This window comes from Anomaloglossus baeobatrachus, chromosome 10 (genome assembly GCF_048569485.1).
Source record: "Anomaloglossus baeobatrachus isolate aAnoBae1 chromosome 10, aAnoBae1.hap1, whole genome shotgun sequence".
In the NCBI taxonomy this organism is placed as follows: domain Eukaryota; kingdom Metazoa; phylum Chordata; class Amphibia; order Anura; family Aromobatidae; genus Anomaloglossus; species Anomaloglossus baeobatrachus.
In genome coordinates this window covers 191,219,442-191,236,317 of record NC_134362.1, presented here as the reverse complement: position 1 = coordinate 191,236,317, position 16,876 = coordinate 191,219,442, and the positions used below count along the sequence as shown (strand labels likewise).

Genomic DNA, 16,876 nt, shown 5'->3' with positions numbered 1-16,876 from the left:
GGCTTTTAAAATATCACCCTGAAGGGGTCTAAATCTATTACTATACAGTACTTTCTAGCAGGGAGTACCAATATGGCTGCTTAGTAGAGCACACCACATGGGTATACAAAGATGACGGCTACTTCCGCTCAAACCGGAAGTGAGTCATTACGAGTCAATAAAGTATGTTGAAAGAACCTAAAGGAATTCTGGGATGATGGCGGCGCCCACGGTCTGAGGTAATGTAAGTGGAAGTGATTGACCGGTGCTGGTTTCGGTTGGTGAAGCGGCAGCTGTGTGTGAGCGTCACCGGGGGGCGGCCGGTGTGTGAGGAGTAATGTGGCGCCCCCAGGCGCTCCCTCGTCCTGTGCGGGCGGCTGTGCCCGGAGTGTCGCTGGTTTGGACTCGGTCTCGGCGTCTTAGCGGCTTAGTGATCTGTGTAGAATATACAGGGCCCGGGCAGACCACGGGGTAATGGCGGCAGCTCCTTGGTTGCTATGGACAACGCCAGCAAGTGCCTGTCAGGACGGTCCCCTGCATATCAGCCGTTGTGTGCGCGACACTGCCGTATATCATGTCGGCCAGTCACTTCTCATTAACCCTTTCCTTTTCATGTTGTTTTTTTTTCCTCCTCTTCTTCTCAGAGTCATATCTTTTTTACTTTTTCGTCCCCAGAGAGGGGCCAGGGCTCATTTTTCTGCCTGACAAATTGTAGTTTTCAGTGGAGATATTCATTTTACCAAGTAATGTACTAAAAAGCTGAGAAAAGTATTCCAAGAATGGTGGAATAGAAAAACAAATAGAATTCCACCATTGTAGTTTGGCTTTTATGGTGTTTATTGTGTGTGTGAGATTGTCTGGGTCGATGCAGAGACCTCAGACTTGTATGACATTTTTTTTTCCCATTTTTGGGTGGTCATCCACAACCCCCCCCCACCCACCCAACAAAAACCCCAGCAAACACAGCAATTTTTCTGACTTGCCTTATTTTTTTGACTGAGAAATGTTAAAAAAAAATAAAATAAACAAAATATATATATATATTTTAACTGTACACCATTTTTATATTGTATCTTAACCCACAATTGTTTTTTTTTCTACATACTGAATTGCTCAAAATTGCAGTAGATCAGATCAATCACCTTGTCTTAACTGGGCTTGACAGGAGGACCAAGATGGCAGCAACAGGTCCTTCAGAAACCCCCCAGTTGCCATGACAACCTGTGGTGCACTCTGAAATCATTTTGGGGGGTGATGGTGTCCGAATACAGATGTCACGAGAATAGGTCAACTTAAAGGGGTTGTTCAGGCTTGAGGTTAAAGTCTGCAGTTAAGGGGGCTTTACACGGTAGCGAGATCGCTAGCAATTTGTAGCGATAGCGGGCGTGTAAGCAGCCGCCCCCGTCGCGCATGCGATTGTTTGTGATTGCTGCCGTAGCGAACATTATCGCTACGGCAGCGTCACACATACTTACCTGGTCGTCGTCGTCGCTGTGACTGCCGAATATTCCTTCCTTCAAGGGGGAGGGACGTTCGGCATCACAGCGACGTCACTGCAACGTCACACAGCGGCCGGCCAATCAAAGCGGAGGGGCGGAGATGAGCAGGACGTAACATCCCGCCCACCTCTTTCCTTCCGCATTGTGGCCGGCGGCAGGTAAGGAGATGTTCCTCGCTCCTGCGGTGTCACACACAGCGATGTGCGCTGCCGCAGGAGATATGAACCACCTGGATAAACAACCCTTACCGATTTTTGAGTTTGGGACGACCTCTCCATGGTGAACGATTTTCACCATTTTTGAGGTCGCTTAATGTCGCTGGTCAGTGTCACACGCTGCGATATCGTTAATGACGCCGGATGTGCGTCACTAACAACGTGACCCCCGACGATAAAACATTAACGATATCATAGCGTGTAAAGCCCCCTTTAGTGATGAGTGGGCACTACCATGCTCGGGTGCTCAGTGCTTGTAACTAATGATGAGCGGGCACTACCATGCTCTGGTGCTCTGTATTTGTAACGAGTGATGAGCGGGCACTACCATGCTCGGGTACTTAGTACTGGTAACTAGTGATGAGCGGGCACTACCATGCTCGGGTACTTAGTACTGGTAACTAGTGATGAGCGGGCACTACCATGCTCGGGTGCTCAGTACTGGTAACTAGTGATGAGCGGGCACTACCATGCTCTGGTGCTCTGTACTTGTAACTAGTGATGAGCGGGCACTACCATGCTCGGGTGCTTTGTACTCGTAACTAGTGATGAGCGGGCACTACCATGCTCGGGTGCTCGGTACTCGTAACTAGTGATGAGCGGGCACTACCATGCTCAGGTGCTCTGTGGAGCACTCTTGCCGTATTGAGTCATTTCCCAAGTATAATGGAAGTTAATGGGGTACTCGAGCATTTATCTGAAAGAGTCATGGAAAAATGCTTGTTTCCCATTGACCTCCATATTACTTGGGTACTCGAGTTGCGCCCGTCCAAGTATCCGACTGCTCTGCAGAGCGTCTGAGCATGGTAGTGCTCGCTCATCAGTATCTGCAGTCACACACTGCATGTTGTCAGGATTGTTTGACTGCAGCAAGATCCGGACTCCATGTGACTGTGTATGCGATTTGGGTACATGTGGTCACGTGCCAGTTACACGATACAAGTGAATTGAGAGAGGCTGTGCACATCACTTTGGAATACGGGCACTGCTATCTATTGGAGATGGACAACTTTAAAGGGAACCTGTCGCCAGATTTGGTGACTATAAGCTGCTGTCACAACCAGTGGGCTCTTATATAGCATTCAGGATACTGTATATATAAGAGCTCAGGCCGCTATATATAACATAAGACACTTTTATAATACTCACCTAGGTGGCGGTTTCGGTTCGATAGGTGTCGCTGCTCTCCGGTCCGGCGCCTCCTCTCTGCTGCAATCACTGTTTTCCTTATTTTGAGGCCTGTGTGCATGAGGTATCGTCATCCACACAGGCCGACATTGTTGTCCTGTGCAGGCGCACTTTGATCTACTTTTCTCAGGGCAGATCAATGTATTGTATTGCGCATGCGTGGGCGGTCTTTAACCTTTCCTCGCACCTGCTTTATTATAGTACTTTGATCTGCCCTCAGCAGCGCAGATCAAATTGCGCCTGCGCAGGAAACGTAATGTTGGGCTGTGTGGATGACGTAGACACGTCATCCACACTGGGCTGGGTAGAAGGAGGACGGAGATTGCCGGAGAGCGGCGACCCCCCCCCCCCCCCCCCCATCGGACTGGAGAGCGGCGACCCCCCCCTATCGGACTGGAGAGCGGCGACCCCCCCCCCCCCTATCGGACTGGAGAGCGGCGACCCCCCCCCCCTATCGGACTGGAGAGCGGCGACCCCCCCCCTATCGGACTGGAGAGCGGCGACCCCCCCCCCCCCATCGGACCGGAGAGCGGCGACCCCCCCCCCCCTATCGGACCGGAGAGCGGCGACCCCCCCCCCCCCCCTTCCCCTATCGGACCGGAGAGCGGCGACCCCCCCTATCGGACCGGAGAGCGGCAACCCCCTATCGGACCGGAGAGCGGCGACACCCATCGGACCGGACTATTCCTTAATCACCTAAGTATTATAAAAGTGTTTGTTATACACAGTGGCCTGGGCTCTTATATACAGTATTCTGGAATGCTGTATACAAGAGCTCACTGGTGGTGGCCGCAGCTTATAGTTGCCAGATCTGTTGACAGATTCCCTTTTTAAAGCTGTATACCCATTTCAGGGGACCACAGGTAGTCTGGCGTCACTATGGAAACTGCCAAGCCCGCCTTCTTTTATAACGCCCATTCACTTCTGTGTGAATTGCTGTCACCATATAGCATAACTGTGCCTGACCATATGGGCTGCATTTGTGGCTGGTGAGGTTTAGTAAGGAAACCCGCTGCGGGGCCCCACACTTTTCGCAGTCATGTGAATTAGGCCAGACTATGGTTGTTGTAGTTGATCATCCCTATTAATGTTCGATGTGTTTTGATTTCTGTAGCCGATGCATGAGTGATTGCTACCAAATGATCATTAGGGCTTATTTATCAGATCATTGGACAGAAGTAGCCTCCGACTATGAGGCCTCATTCAGACGTCTGGGTTTGTTCACAAATGCAAAAAAACCTTTAACACTAGAACTACTGAGGTAGTCATTTTAACTACTTTGCACCATGTATTTCTATATAGGTGTCACGAGTCCAGTAGTTCTAGTGTTAAAGGGAACCTGTCAGGTCACATATGTGTTCTGACCTACAAGCATGGTGATGTGTGGCCTAGTAACCCCTTCCTACCCATCCCTGTGTTGTAATATTGTGTAATATGATTTTATATAAAATGTTTTCTTACTTACATGTTGCTTATATTAATAGGAGAGGGTCTAGTCCCCTGAGCGTTTCTTGGGCGTTTGCATACTTTCCATGGTATCATGCCCCTGTGGCTGATGCCATGGATTTACATGAGCGACATGCCCTTCTGAAGGCGGCAAGAAAACACCCGGATAAGAAGGCTGCGTGAATGGCAAGCGCGCACGCGCGGGATTTTCAGGAGCTTTTTTGTGGTATCACACCCCTGTGGGCGTGATACCATGGATTTACGTGAGTAATGTCACCGTCAGCTCGTGGAGATTCCGCGCTTGCTGTTCGCGCAACCTTCATATCCATGAAGAAACCAGAGAAAAGGGAGTAATTTAAGGTGCAAAATTTCTACAAAAGTTTAGTAAGTTAAACAATCACAAAAAGACACAAAAAATCAAGGCCAATGATAAAAGGTTAAAACCACATGGAGGAGGGAACATCTTGGGGACCCCAAGTACAATAAGGTATCAAAATCATTAGTCCTATATATGGGACTGCAAAAGTAATCGGGAGCCCCATGGAAAGGTGAATGAAAATTCCCAGCATGAATAAGTCACAATGTAGTTAAAGAGGAATTAGTCAGTACTACCAAAATTCATAACTAAACTGGGGGCAGCATCCACAAATTTACATGTGCAACATGATTGCAATCAGTCTTATATAAATACCATGGGAGAAACAGTCACCATAAAATATATTATAGACCTCAAACAAGTGGGTTCCCAAAAGTAGATGTTCCCACCCAACTTGCTCCTAAGCCATCCAACGTACATTTCGCTAAACAATAGATCACAGTGGCTCCAGATTCATCAGGGAAGAGGCGATTATGCAGTTGTTGTTTATATCCAGTTGTTTACTTGCCTGCTTTAGGCGCGCTCTGCGCATGGTCGGAACCGCAGGAGTCTCCTGATCATGCACCGTGCGCTTGTGAAGTTGGCATGTAATCACCCGGATATGAAGGTTGCGCGAATGGCAAGCGCGGTATCTCCACGAGCTGACGGTGACGTCGTTCCTGTAAATCCATGGTATCACGCCCACAGGGATAGGTAGGAAGGGGTATTCAGGCCACACAACACGCTGATTGTAGGTTAGAACACATATGGGACCTGACAGGTTCCCTTTAAATGGTATGCGTGTCATCAGTGTTTGGTCCGTGTCCGTTTTTTTTACAATCGGTGATTTTCACGTATGGAAACCTAAATGACAAACCTTCTCCTATACTATGCAACGTTAATCACAGACCCCACATTTTTGCCTGTTTGTGATTCTCACGGATCCGTAGAGTTGGATTGATACTTTTCATCCCTAACGCAAGTAAAAGAAAAATGGACCCGTATCAGTGATTTTTGCACAAATGCACGGTCTGAAAAAAATAAAATGTGGACGTATATCTTTGTTTTCTGTTTGTGAAAAATGGACTCCTGAAAGAGGACTAATAAGTGTTACACATGGCACATGTTGTTTTGTGACATTATTTGGCGTTATTCTGTCCATCTGATTGTAGAAAATCGCTCATAGAGATGAAATTTAGTCTATGATGAGGTCTGTGTCCAGTCTGCTGTGCTGTAAGTCGGACTGGAAGGGCGCTGGGGGTGGTGGCATTGGCTCTTCCCAGCCTGATTTGCAAAAAATCTTCAATTTCCATATGTGATTGAGTCAGTGTCGTGCAGCCGTTGACATCACTGCGGTGATTTCTCACCTGTAAATACAGTGTATCAGATGTTCATTTTAAATAAATAAATAAATCTTTATTTTTATATAGCGCTAACATATTCCGCAGCGCTTTACATGCATCAGGAACACTGTCCCCATTGGGGCTCACAATCTAAAGTCCCTATCTGTATGTCTTTGGAGTGTGGGAGGAAACCAGAGACCCTGGAGGAAACCCACGCAAACACGGGGAGAACATAGAAACTCCTTGCAGACGTTGTCCTTGGTGGGATTCGAACCCAGGACCCCAGCGCTGCAAGACTGCAGTGCTAACCACTGAGCCACCGTGCAGTGCTAACCACTGAGCCACCGTGCAGTTCTAACCACTGAGCCACCGTGCCGCCCATTTTGCCGTTCCATAACACTGTGATACACAACAATCTGTCAATGTATAAAATCTTCTTAGAAAAGACCTTGTAAAGCAGCATAGAGCATTTATCCCATTCACGGGCTCAATCCACGGGCAGCATATATCAGCAGACAGGTTCACTTTAAATGATTGACAGCTTTATCTGGGCACGTGAAATCAGATGTCAGACTTTATACCGATGCTTTGCAGCTCATGTGCCGGCCCCTTTTAATTGACAAGTGGCTGCATTGTGCTTTCTAATGACAGGTACGTCACAGCACTTGTCAATTAAAGGCATCGGTGCTGCAAATCAGTGGTGGGATCCATGAAGACTGATCTGACAAGTTGTCACTGATTCAATGGCAGCTCCACCCCCAACTGGTGCAATGCGAAATGCTCCGCAAATCCTGTGCGATGCCTTAGGCTAGTTTCACACTTGCGTTGAACGGTATCCGTTGCATTGTGTTGTGTGACGGATGCAACGGATGTGTTGCATATAGTGGCACAACGGATGCTGCAAAACAACGGAATCCGTTTTGATTTTTTTTTTTTTTTACAGTTTTACCGGCGGCAGACTATTGTGAACGATCAGCTGATCGCTCCCTGCAGCAGGCCGCTGGGTGATCAGCTGATCGCTCCCAGTAGCTGGCCGCCAGGTGATCAGCTGAAAGCTCCCAGTAGCTGGCCGCCAGGTGATCAGCTGATCGCTCCCAGTAGCCGGCCGCCAGGTGATCAGCTGATTGCTCCCAGTAGCTGGCCGCCGGGTGATCAGCTGATCGCTCCCAGTAGCTGGCCGCCGGGTGATCAGCTGATCGCTCCCAGTAGCCGGCCGCCGGGTGATCAGCTGATCGCTCCCAGTAGCCGGCCGCCGGGTGATCAGCTGATCGCTCCCAGTAGCCGGCCGCCGGGTGATCAGCTGATCGCTCCCAGTAGCCGGCCGCCGGGTGATCAGCTGATCGCTCCCAGTAGCCGGCCGCCGGGTAATCAGCTGATCGCTCCCAGTAGCCGGCCGCCGGGTGATCAGCTGATCGCTCCCAGTAGCCGGCCGCCGGGTGATCAGCTGATCGCTCCCAGTAGCCGGCCGCCGGGTGATCAGCTGATCGCTCCCAGTAGCCGGCCGCCGGGTGATCAGCTGATCGCTCCCAGTAGCCGGCCGCCGGGTGATCAGCTGATCGCTCCCAGTAGCCGGCCGCCGGGTGATCAGCTGATCGCTCCCAGTAGCCGGCCGCCGGGTGATCAGCTGATCGCTCCCAGTAGCCGGCCGCCGGGTGATCATCTGATCGCTCCCAGTAGCCGGCTCCCGGGTGATCAGCTGATCGCTCCCTGCAGCCGGGTGATCAGCTGATCGCTCCCTGCAGCCGGGTGATCAGCTGATCGCTCCCTGCAGCCGGGTGATCAGCTGATCGCTCCCTGCAGCCGGGTGATCAGCTGATCGCTCCCTGCAGCCGGGTGATCAGCTGATCGCTCCCTGCAGCCGGCCGGGCATGCTGGCGGGCGGGCGCTCAGCTGAACGTTTGACCACCGCGAGCCAAAATAAAGTTTGTGATTTAAAAAAAAAAAAAAAAGCATGCGCAGCGAAATCCAGAGGATTCCGCTGCTCAAAACAACGTTACATGCTGCGTTCCTCCCGCTGGGCGGAAGCAACGCAGGTCCTTTTGGTACAATCCGTCATCCATACAAATCTATGGGAAACAGCGGAATCCGTTAACGGATTACGCTGTTTTCCAAAAGGGCGTATTGTAACGGAAGGAAAACAACGCAAGTGTGAAAGTAGCCTTAGTGCTGGCACTTACTGTGAGCCTCACGTCACCAATGGGTTCCTCCAAGATGAATGTCACATGACTAGCGTCACTGTTTGACCTCAGGGTTAGTATTTGTTTAGTATGTTTTGCTCTGTCGGAGGATCCATGCTGCATTTTGGGGAAATTTAAGACTAAGTTTGCAATAGTCAGTTTCTGTTTTATAAATCTGCCCCTTGTGTGAATCCTCTGCTGTTTCTGTAGGGAGTGTTCACACTGTGAATAACGTGGAGTAAGTTGTGGCGCCTTGTAGAACGCGCCCTGCGTATTTGGGAACGGTTGGGCTGTTTTTGTGATTGAATAATGAGCCTTATAGGAGGAATAGTATCGGGCGTGGTCTGTCTTCAGGTGCTGAGCAAAAGGCTCAGTCGGGAGGACAAGGATTTTATTTGTCCATGAGGAAGAAATGATTGCGTTTCTCATTTATTTTTTGAGACTTTGGCAGGGTCTTGATGCCAAATCAGTAAAAGGGTCCCTCATCTACTGTGCAACATTTGTAATACCATTGTTATCTGATATAGGGGGTCCCCTTAGGCATCAGGGCCCAGCTGTATCTGCTAGATTTGCACCCTCTGTTTGCCCTCACATTTGTAGTGTAGTCACTACATGCCTTACACCCCCGAAAAGAATATATCCTGGTAATAAGCTTTTTTTTCTTGTGTTGGATCGGAGGGGTAGGGAGTTACAGTGAAGCCCTCCATACGCTTTAGCTCACCTATGGTTCGGCCTCTTGTGTGGCCGGCAGTCATCTTTTCCGTGTCTCCCATAGGCTACTTTCACACACCCGGTTTTTGCTCTGCGGCACAATACGGCGCTCTGCAGAAAAACCGCAACCGTTTTTTTTGCCGCCGGTTGCGTTTTTTTTTTGCATAGACTTACATTAGTGCCGTATTGTGCTGCATGGCCTTGCGTTCGGTCCGGTTTTTGCTCCATGCGGCAGATTTAGCCGATGCCGCGGCCGGATGGAACGTTACCTGCAACGTTTTTTGCTCCGGCAAAAAAAAAAACGCATCGCGCCGCATCTGGCCGCTGCGGCGCATTTTTCAATGCATGCCTATGGACGCCGGATGCGTCGCGATGCGGAAAAAAACGCATCCGGCCACGGCATGCGTTTTTTCCACTGCGCATGCTCAGTAGCGTGCCGCAACCGGAAAAAAACGGACGGGCCGCATGTAAGAACTTATGCAAAGGATGCAGTGTTTTCGCCACATCCGTTGCATAGGTTTCACAGCCGGATTGAGCCGCAGTGCTCAAACCGGATGGGTGAAAGTAGCCTTACTTGAGTGCTGCCCACCCCTGTTTTTGCTATGAGTACCACTGTCAGACCCCTCTGCCCACGCAGCTTCTCAGGGTCATCTGTTTGAAATTGGGTTTTGTGGATCCTTCTCTCCAGACATCCTCTGTCCCCATACACAGATGATTCTGTAAAAAACGGATTTGTATGGGGGGGGCCTTGAGGCCCTGTGCCTCTTAGTGGGTGCTCATTTATGGCCCAATAAGATAGGTTTCTGCAAAATGCCGCGACCCCTAGTGGCTTGTTCTCTAACTTTTAGGGCATCTGTACTATGATGTACAGGCAATGTGCCTGTACTGGGAACCATTAAATGAACTGGGGTCTGTCTTCAATTTTATTAGCCTATGTTCACACTAGAAAAATGATTTTTCTTAAGTTTCTTGAGTGAAGGATTAGCACACCTGTTAAAAAACGCACCAATAACGCACCGGAAAAACGCATGCGTTTTTACTACGTTTTTGGTGCGTTTTTGATGCGTTTTTTTGCAGGTTGGTCCCTGGGTTTTTTAATGCTTTAACAGCAATAAATAATCTAGATAATAGATAATGGATGGATAGATAGATGGATAGATGAATAGATAGAATATGCAGGGAGGTGGGACATTATATAGGTCTTTCTCATCTATCATCTAAGCTGGCACCCTTTAGTGACTTTCATGTGGCACTTAAGGGTGCTTAGCCTTATATTTGGCCAAAAAATAAATAATTTAAAAAAACAAAACCAAACAAAAAAAAGAACGACGTGGGGTCCCCCCTATCTTTTGTAGCCAGCTAGGGTAAAGCAGATGGCTGCAGCCTGCAGACCACAGCTGGTAGCTTCACCTTGGCTGGTACTCCAATTTTAAATTAAATAAATAATTTAAAACAAAAAATGTGCCCCCCCCAATTGGATCACCAGCCAAGGTAAAGCGGACAGCTGTGGTCTGGTATTCTCGGACTAGGGAGGTCCACTGTTATTGGACACTCCCCAGCCTAAAAATAGCAGGCCACAGCCGCCCCAGAAGTCGCGCATCCATTGGATGTGCCAATACTGGCGCTTTGCCCCAACTCATCCCATTGCCCTGGTGCGGTGGAAAACTGGGTAATATATGGGGTTGATGCCAGATGTGTAATGTCACCTGGCATCAAGCCCTGGGGTTAGTGATGTCACGCATCTATCAGATACCTGACATCACCAACCCAGTCAGTAATGAAAAAAAAAAAAGTAGACAAAAAAAAAACGTTTTATTTGAAAAAACACTCCCCAAAACATTCCCTCTTTCACCAATTTATTGAAAAGAACAATCAAATCCGGGTCCAGCGTAATCCAATAGGAGGGTCCCACGACGATCCATACCATAGTCACTGTCCCAGTCAATGAAGAACAGAACATTCCCCACTGGCTGGGAGAGTAATGCAGTGACCTGAGCTAACATCAATAGCCCAGGTCACTGCAGGGGATGACTAGCGCTGCCATCAGTAGGTTAGATGAGATCATTACCTGCTGTGACGATCTCCTGCTCTCCTGACGTCAACGCTGTCACTGCCTTCTATGCCCGCCGCGTTCTCAGCAGTTTCGCGCGAGCCCGTGACGTCACCGCTAGTGACAGTCTCGGGCCGCCCGCGAGACGGGCATAGACGACAGTGACAGCGCTGACAGGAGAGCAGGAGATCGTCACAGCAGGTAATGATCTCATCTCATCTCCTGACAGCATCGCCCGTCATCCCCGCGGCTGCACGCATTGCAGCGTGAGAAGCTGCTGATACTGCGGGCAGACACTGACACTGCAGTGCGGGCAGCCGCGGGGCTGGAGCGGGACACAGACTGCACAGGCACCCGACGGAGGTCACACGGAACTGCTTCCGGGGATTTTGCGCGCCCATTGACTTCTATTAAGTCACGGTCCGTTATCATGGAACAGAATAGGACATGTTTCATAATAACGGAGCGGACATACGGCATCCGATATGTTTTTTTTTTTTTGTTTTTTTTTGTAGGATCGGATGCACATGGAAGTGCTTCTATGTGCCATCCAATCCTACACAAAAAACATTGAAAAAATATTCCCTATGATTACATTACAGTCAATAGAGTGAATAACGCAGTTCGCTGCAGAAAAGAAGTGACATGCTCATTCATTTTCTTAAGAAAATCTACCGAAAGAATTTTCTTACGAAAAAAGCGCAGTGTGCGCACAGCTAATTTTTTTTTTTTGCCATAGGTTTTGCTGGGGAATGTCTGCAGAAAGGTTACAAGAATTTCTCAAGACATTTCTGCAGTAAAAGCGCAACAAAAACGCGGGTAAAAATCGCAGTGTGTGAACATAGCCTTAGTGTTGTTGCAGACTTGCAAGAAGTTTTGCACAGATTTCATCCTGTGCTGCTGTGAAAATCTGCACGCATCCAGTGCAGCATGTCGGTGAAGTTTAGCTTGCTGCTGTCATCTGTTTTCACACACCGTGTAATTTTACCTTTGGGGAATAGTCACATGGTGGTTATACCGTGGCTTTTATCTCATGATAAAACTGCATATGCTTTTTTTTTTTTTTCTTGTCGAAACCAAGACAAAACTGCCCTTGGAATTCTCTCACCGCTTTGTGTGAATTTGTTTTAAGTGTTGTCAGTCTTTGTGAGAATCTTTATTGATCGTGCACTATCATTTCTTTCCAGAAACCACTGAAGACAAGATATATGTCGTCACTTTGAGTTCTCAAAGAGGCGCTGTGCCAAAAGAAACATGGAGGATGAAGCGTCTCTGCACCGACTGGAGGGCAGCGACCCCTCTCCCGAAGAAGGGGGGTTAGTGGTAAAGAAGAAGAGCTCCAGCGCCGAGCAGCACGTGTTTAAGACTCCAGCCCCTCGCTCCTCACTACTGGGCCTGGACCTGTTGGCTGCACAGAAAAGGAAAGAGCGAGAAGAAAAGGAGCGACAGGAGGGAGACAAAAAGGCCAAAGTGGGTTCAAGAGACTGGGAAGAACGAGAGAAGCCTTCGGAAGGATCTGGGGACAGGATAAGTCGTGGGAGCCATGGGGATCGGTGAGTGGCAGATAATCTGGCTTTTAGGCTCACGTTTAATAGAACTGTTGTATATTTCGGATTAGTACATTTTTTTTTTTTTTTTTGTTTTATATGCATTTCCAGACACTACAGAACCGCCCGGGTGGAGACGCCGTCTTATACTGGTGGAGTAAACGAAGAGTTCTTGGCACGAAACCGCCAGAGAGAACGCGAAAGGAGGGAGCACGGGGTCTACGCATCATCAAAGGACGACAGACGACGGAAGGAGCGGAGCAGCCGAGACAGGGGTAATGCGATCATCTGAATCAACGCAGCACATTAACATTTATTACAGTGTTCACACCACTTTTGGGCATAAAAAAAAGTTGCATAATCTGGCACAAGCCTTGTACACACCATAAATTTCCACTTTAAGCATTCCCCCTGCTCATGTCCCTCTTCTAAATAGTAGGCAGAGGTTAGATGAAGGGGTATTGCAACACTTACGCCAGAAGGTGAAAATCTGTTTGCGATGCACCAGATTTATTGAGCGGTGCTCTTCTTAGTAAATCTAACACTTTTTTCATCAGTGAGATTTCAAGACTTTTCTAAGTACGTCAGTCTTAAAGGGGTTGTCCATGACGAGGACAACCCCTTCTGATTCCACATGTTTCCCCCAGGTTAAACAAAAAAGCCTATACTCGCGTGCCCTGCCTCCAATCTGTGCTGTCAGTCCGCCTTTAACAGAGGAGCAGTAACCAGGAAGTGACTGGCGAGAGAGGAGCAATACACAGGTAGTGACTGGCGAGAGAGGAGCAATAAACAGGAAGTGACTGGCGAGAGAGGAGCAATAAACAGGAAGTGACTGGCGAGAGAGGAGCAATAAACAGGAAGTGACTGGCGAGAGAGGAGCAATAAACAGGAAGGGACTGGCGAGAGAGGAGCAATAAACAGGAAGTGACTGGCGAGAGAGGAGCAATAAACAGGAAGTGACTGGCGAGAGAGGAGCAATAAACAGGAAGGGACTGGCGAGAGAGGAGCAATAAACAGGAAGTGACTGGCGAGAGAGGAGCAATAAACAGGAGGTGACTGGCGACAGAGGAGCAATAAACAGGAGGTGACTGGCGGCAGGGGAGCAATGAACAGGAGGTGACTGGCGGCAGGGGAGCAATGAACAGGAAGTGACTGGCGGCAGGGGAGCAATGAACAGGAAGTGACTGGCGGCAGGGGAGCAATGAACAGGAAGTGACTGGCGGCAGGGGAGCAATGAACAGGAAGTGACTGGCGGCAGGGGAGCAATGAACAGGAAGTGACTGGCGACAGGGGAGCAATGAACAGGAAGTGACTGGCGGCAGGGGAGCAATGAACAGGAAGTGACTGGCGGCAGGGGAGCAATGAACAGGAAGTGACTGGCGGCAGGGGAGCAATGAACAGGAAGTGACTGGCGACAGGGGAGCAATGAACAGGAAGTGACTGGCGGCAGGGGAGCAATGAACAGGAAGTGACTGGCGGCAGGGGAGCAATGAACAGGAAGTGACTGGCGACAGGGGAGCAATGAACAGGAAGTGACTGGCGACAGGGGAGCACTTCCTGTTGATTTAACTTGTTTGTCCAACGGCGGAGAGACAGAAGCCGGCGCTGATTGGCTGTGGGACACTCGTGATGTCACGTGAGTCCCAGGAGCTCGAGCCTCAGAATGACACCAGAACAAGGCTTCATTATTTTACCTGTATAAACCTGTGGAATCAGAAGGGTTTGTCCTAGTAGTGGACAACCCCTTTAATAAATGTCATCTATTCTCTGCCACAGGGACACCAGCAGTCACGGAGCACATTGCAAATGCTCGTCCTGAATGCAGTGTTATGTTGGTCGTACATAGGCTGACACTTTGAGATTTGTTTTTTCCGCCTGTCGTTTACCCATCTTGTGGCAATGGCTTGAAATGTGCAGCATTTTAAGTGCTCCTGTATTTCTTAAACTTGACTTGTTTCCTGTAAGTAAATATTATGCAATTACTATTCATCAGATGATCGCAGCCGCAGGAGCAGCAGGTCTGAGCGCGACAGATCCGAGCGGGATGGTGGATCAGAGCGCAGCTCACGGCGGAGCGAACCCGAAAGCCCACGTCACAAACCCAGAGGTAAAGGGTGATGAATGATCTATTACTGTGGGGCGGGAAAATTAGAATATCCATACAGACAGCCTTGTCATGAGAGTAGTGCATATTCCCTGCACTAGGCCCTTTATGTGCCCTTTGGCATCACATCATGTAGATCTCCTCTATAGTATGATATTCAGTTCCGCATGCCACATATTTTTCCTTACTCCGAAAACCCCCTAATTCCTCCATATGTAATAGGAGGTTACAGTAGGGCTCAAACCACTTTTTTTTTTTTTTTTTTTTTTTTTTTTTTTTTTTAACTTTTACATCTAAGGGTTTGGGCCTTTCTCCAGATTATAACTTTTTTTTTTTTTTTCTTTTTCTTTGTAGACTCCTCCACGCCTTCTCGCTCATCATGGGAGGAAGAAGAAAGTGGTTACGGAGGTTCCCAGCGCTCCCAGTGGGAATCCCCTTCTCCTTCTCCATCTCCTTCCAACAGAGATTCTGACCGCAGTTTTCGTGGGGACAGAGACAGTTCGAGAAGGGACAGGTTTGTGCTACGCACATTTCCTATTGCGTTTTCTGTAGGGCAGAATAGTTCAGCACATGCAGCTCAAGACAGCCCTTAAAGGGAACCTGTCAGGTCCAATATGGACCCAGAACCACAAGCAATTCTGGGTGCATATTGCTAGTCCCTGCCTAACCGTCCCTGTATGCACTAGCATAGATAAAGAGATCTTTAGAAAAAGTATTTCTAAAGATCTTTTACCATATGCTAATGAGCGAGGGGACTAGTTCCCCTTGCCAGTCGGCTCCATTAGCATACTAGTACGCCCCTAACATGCTAATGAATATGCAGCTTCTCAAGATGATGTCACTCACTTTGCCGCTGCCATCGCGTCCGAAAGGGGAGTTCGGCTCAGAGCGCATGACCCTGGAGTTTGGGTCATATGCACTACTTCAGTTTGAAGCCAGGACGCGTACACCCAGCTTCATAGTGCGCATGACGCAAACTCCGGGGTCATGCGCACTGAGCCGAAATCCCCTGTCGGACGCGATGGCGGGGAAGAGGTGACTGAGATCATCCTCTGACGCTGCACATTCATTAGCATGTTGGCACACCCACAGGGGCGTACTAAAATTCTAATGGAGCCAACTGGCAAGGGAACGAACGACCAGGGGACTAGTCCCCACGCTCATTAGCATATGGTAAAAGTTATTTAGAAATACTTTTTCTAAAGATCCCTTTTATCTATGCTACTAGATACAGGGACAGTTAGGCAGGGATTAGCAATATACACCCAGAACTGCTCGTGGTTCTGTGTGTATATTGCACCTGACAGGTTCCCTTTAAGTCGGTGGCATGTACTGAGCTGTATTCTGCCTCCTATTCTCACTTTTAATTACTCGTGCAAGAGAACATCACTAATTTTTGCTAGTCTGTTGTAAGTGAGCTGCGGTCTGGAGGATTGAATATGATTGTAATTGGTTTTCAGCAAGAAATTATATAAAAGCAAAAAAAAATCACAATTACCCTTTTTCACATTTGGCTCCCAGGAGTGCACTGCCTATGAGTCTCCTGCCTTTCTGCATACAGAGGCAGTGCGCTCCTGATCGATTGACAGTTCGGGTCGCCCACATTGAGCGCTTTCCTATGATACTAGGAGAGGCAGTGTGCTCCTGATCGATTGATTGACAGGTCGCCCACATTGAGCTCTTTCCTATGATGCTAGGAGAGGCAGTGCGCTCCTGATCGATTGATTGACAGGTCGCCCACATTGAGCTCTTTCCTATGATGCTAGGAGAGGCAGTGTGCTCCTGATCGATTGATTGACAGGTTGCCCACATTGAGCTCTTTCCTATGATACTAGGAGAGGCAGTGTGCTCCTGATCGATTGATTGACAGGTTGCCCACATTGAGCTCTTTCCTATGATACTAGGAGAGGCAGTGTGCTCCTGATCGATTGGTTGACAGGTCGCCCACATTGAGCTCTTTCCTATGATGCTAGGAGAGGCAGTGTGCTCCTGATTGATTGATTGACAGTCAGGTCGCCCACATTGCCCATTTTCCTATGATGCTAGCAGGGGTAACGTTGCCTCTGCTGCTTTTGAAGAGCATAGCGGCACTGAAACTGGCTCGATCGGGAGCCAACAGTACACTCTAGTGATACCACAATGACAGATTCAGACCACCACTGATAGACGGCAGAGGTGGTCGCTAATCCAGGAAATGTGCAGTAAACAATACAATTAAAAATCTTAGTTCTTGACAATAATAAATTGCAAAGTTGACCTTTA

The 16,876-nt window shown here is 48.7% G+C and overlaps 1 protein-coding gene across 1 annotated transcript in view; it reads left to right on the top strand.

The window, feature by feature from the left end:
• The first annotated feature begins 143 nt into the window (after positions 1-143).
• Positions 144-16,876, top strand: part of DHX38 (DEAH-box helicase 38) — a 178,840-nt gene continuing 162,107 nt past the window's right edge. Inside the window, exons 1-5 of the mRNA XM_075326033.1 lie at positions 144-218; positions 12,151-12,516; positions 12,622-12,785; positions 14,504-14,617; positions 14,969-15,128. Of these exons, the coding sequence (XP_075182148.1) occupies positions 12,218-12,516; positions 12,622-12,785; positions 14,504-14,617; positions 14,969-15,128 (737 nt within the window). The 5' untranslated portion in view covers positions 144-218; positions 12,151-12,217. The remainder of the gene's footprint in view (positions 219-12,150; positions 12,517-12,621; positions 12,786-14,503; positions 14,618-14,968; positions 15,129-16,876) is intronic.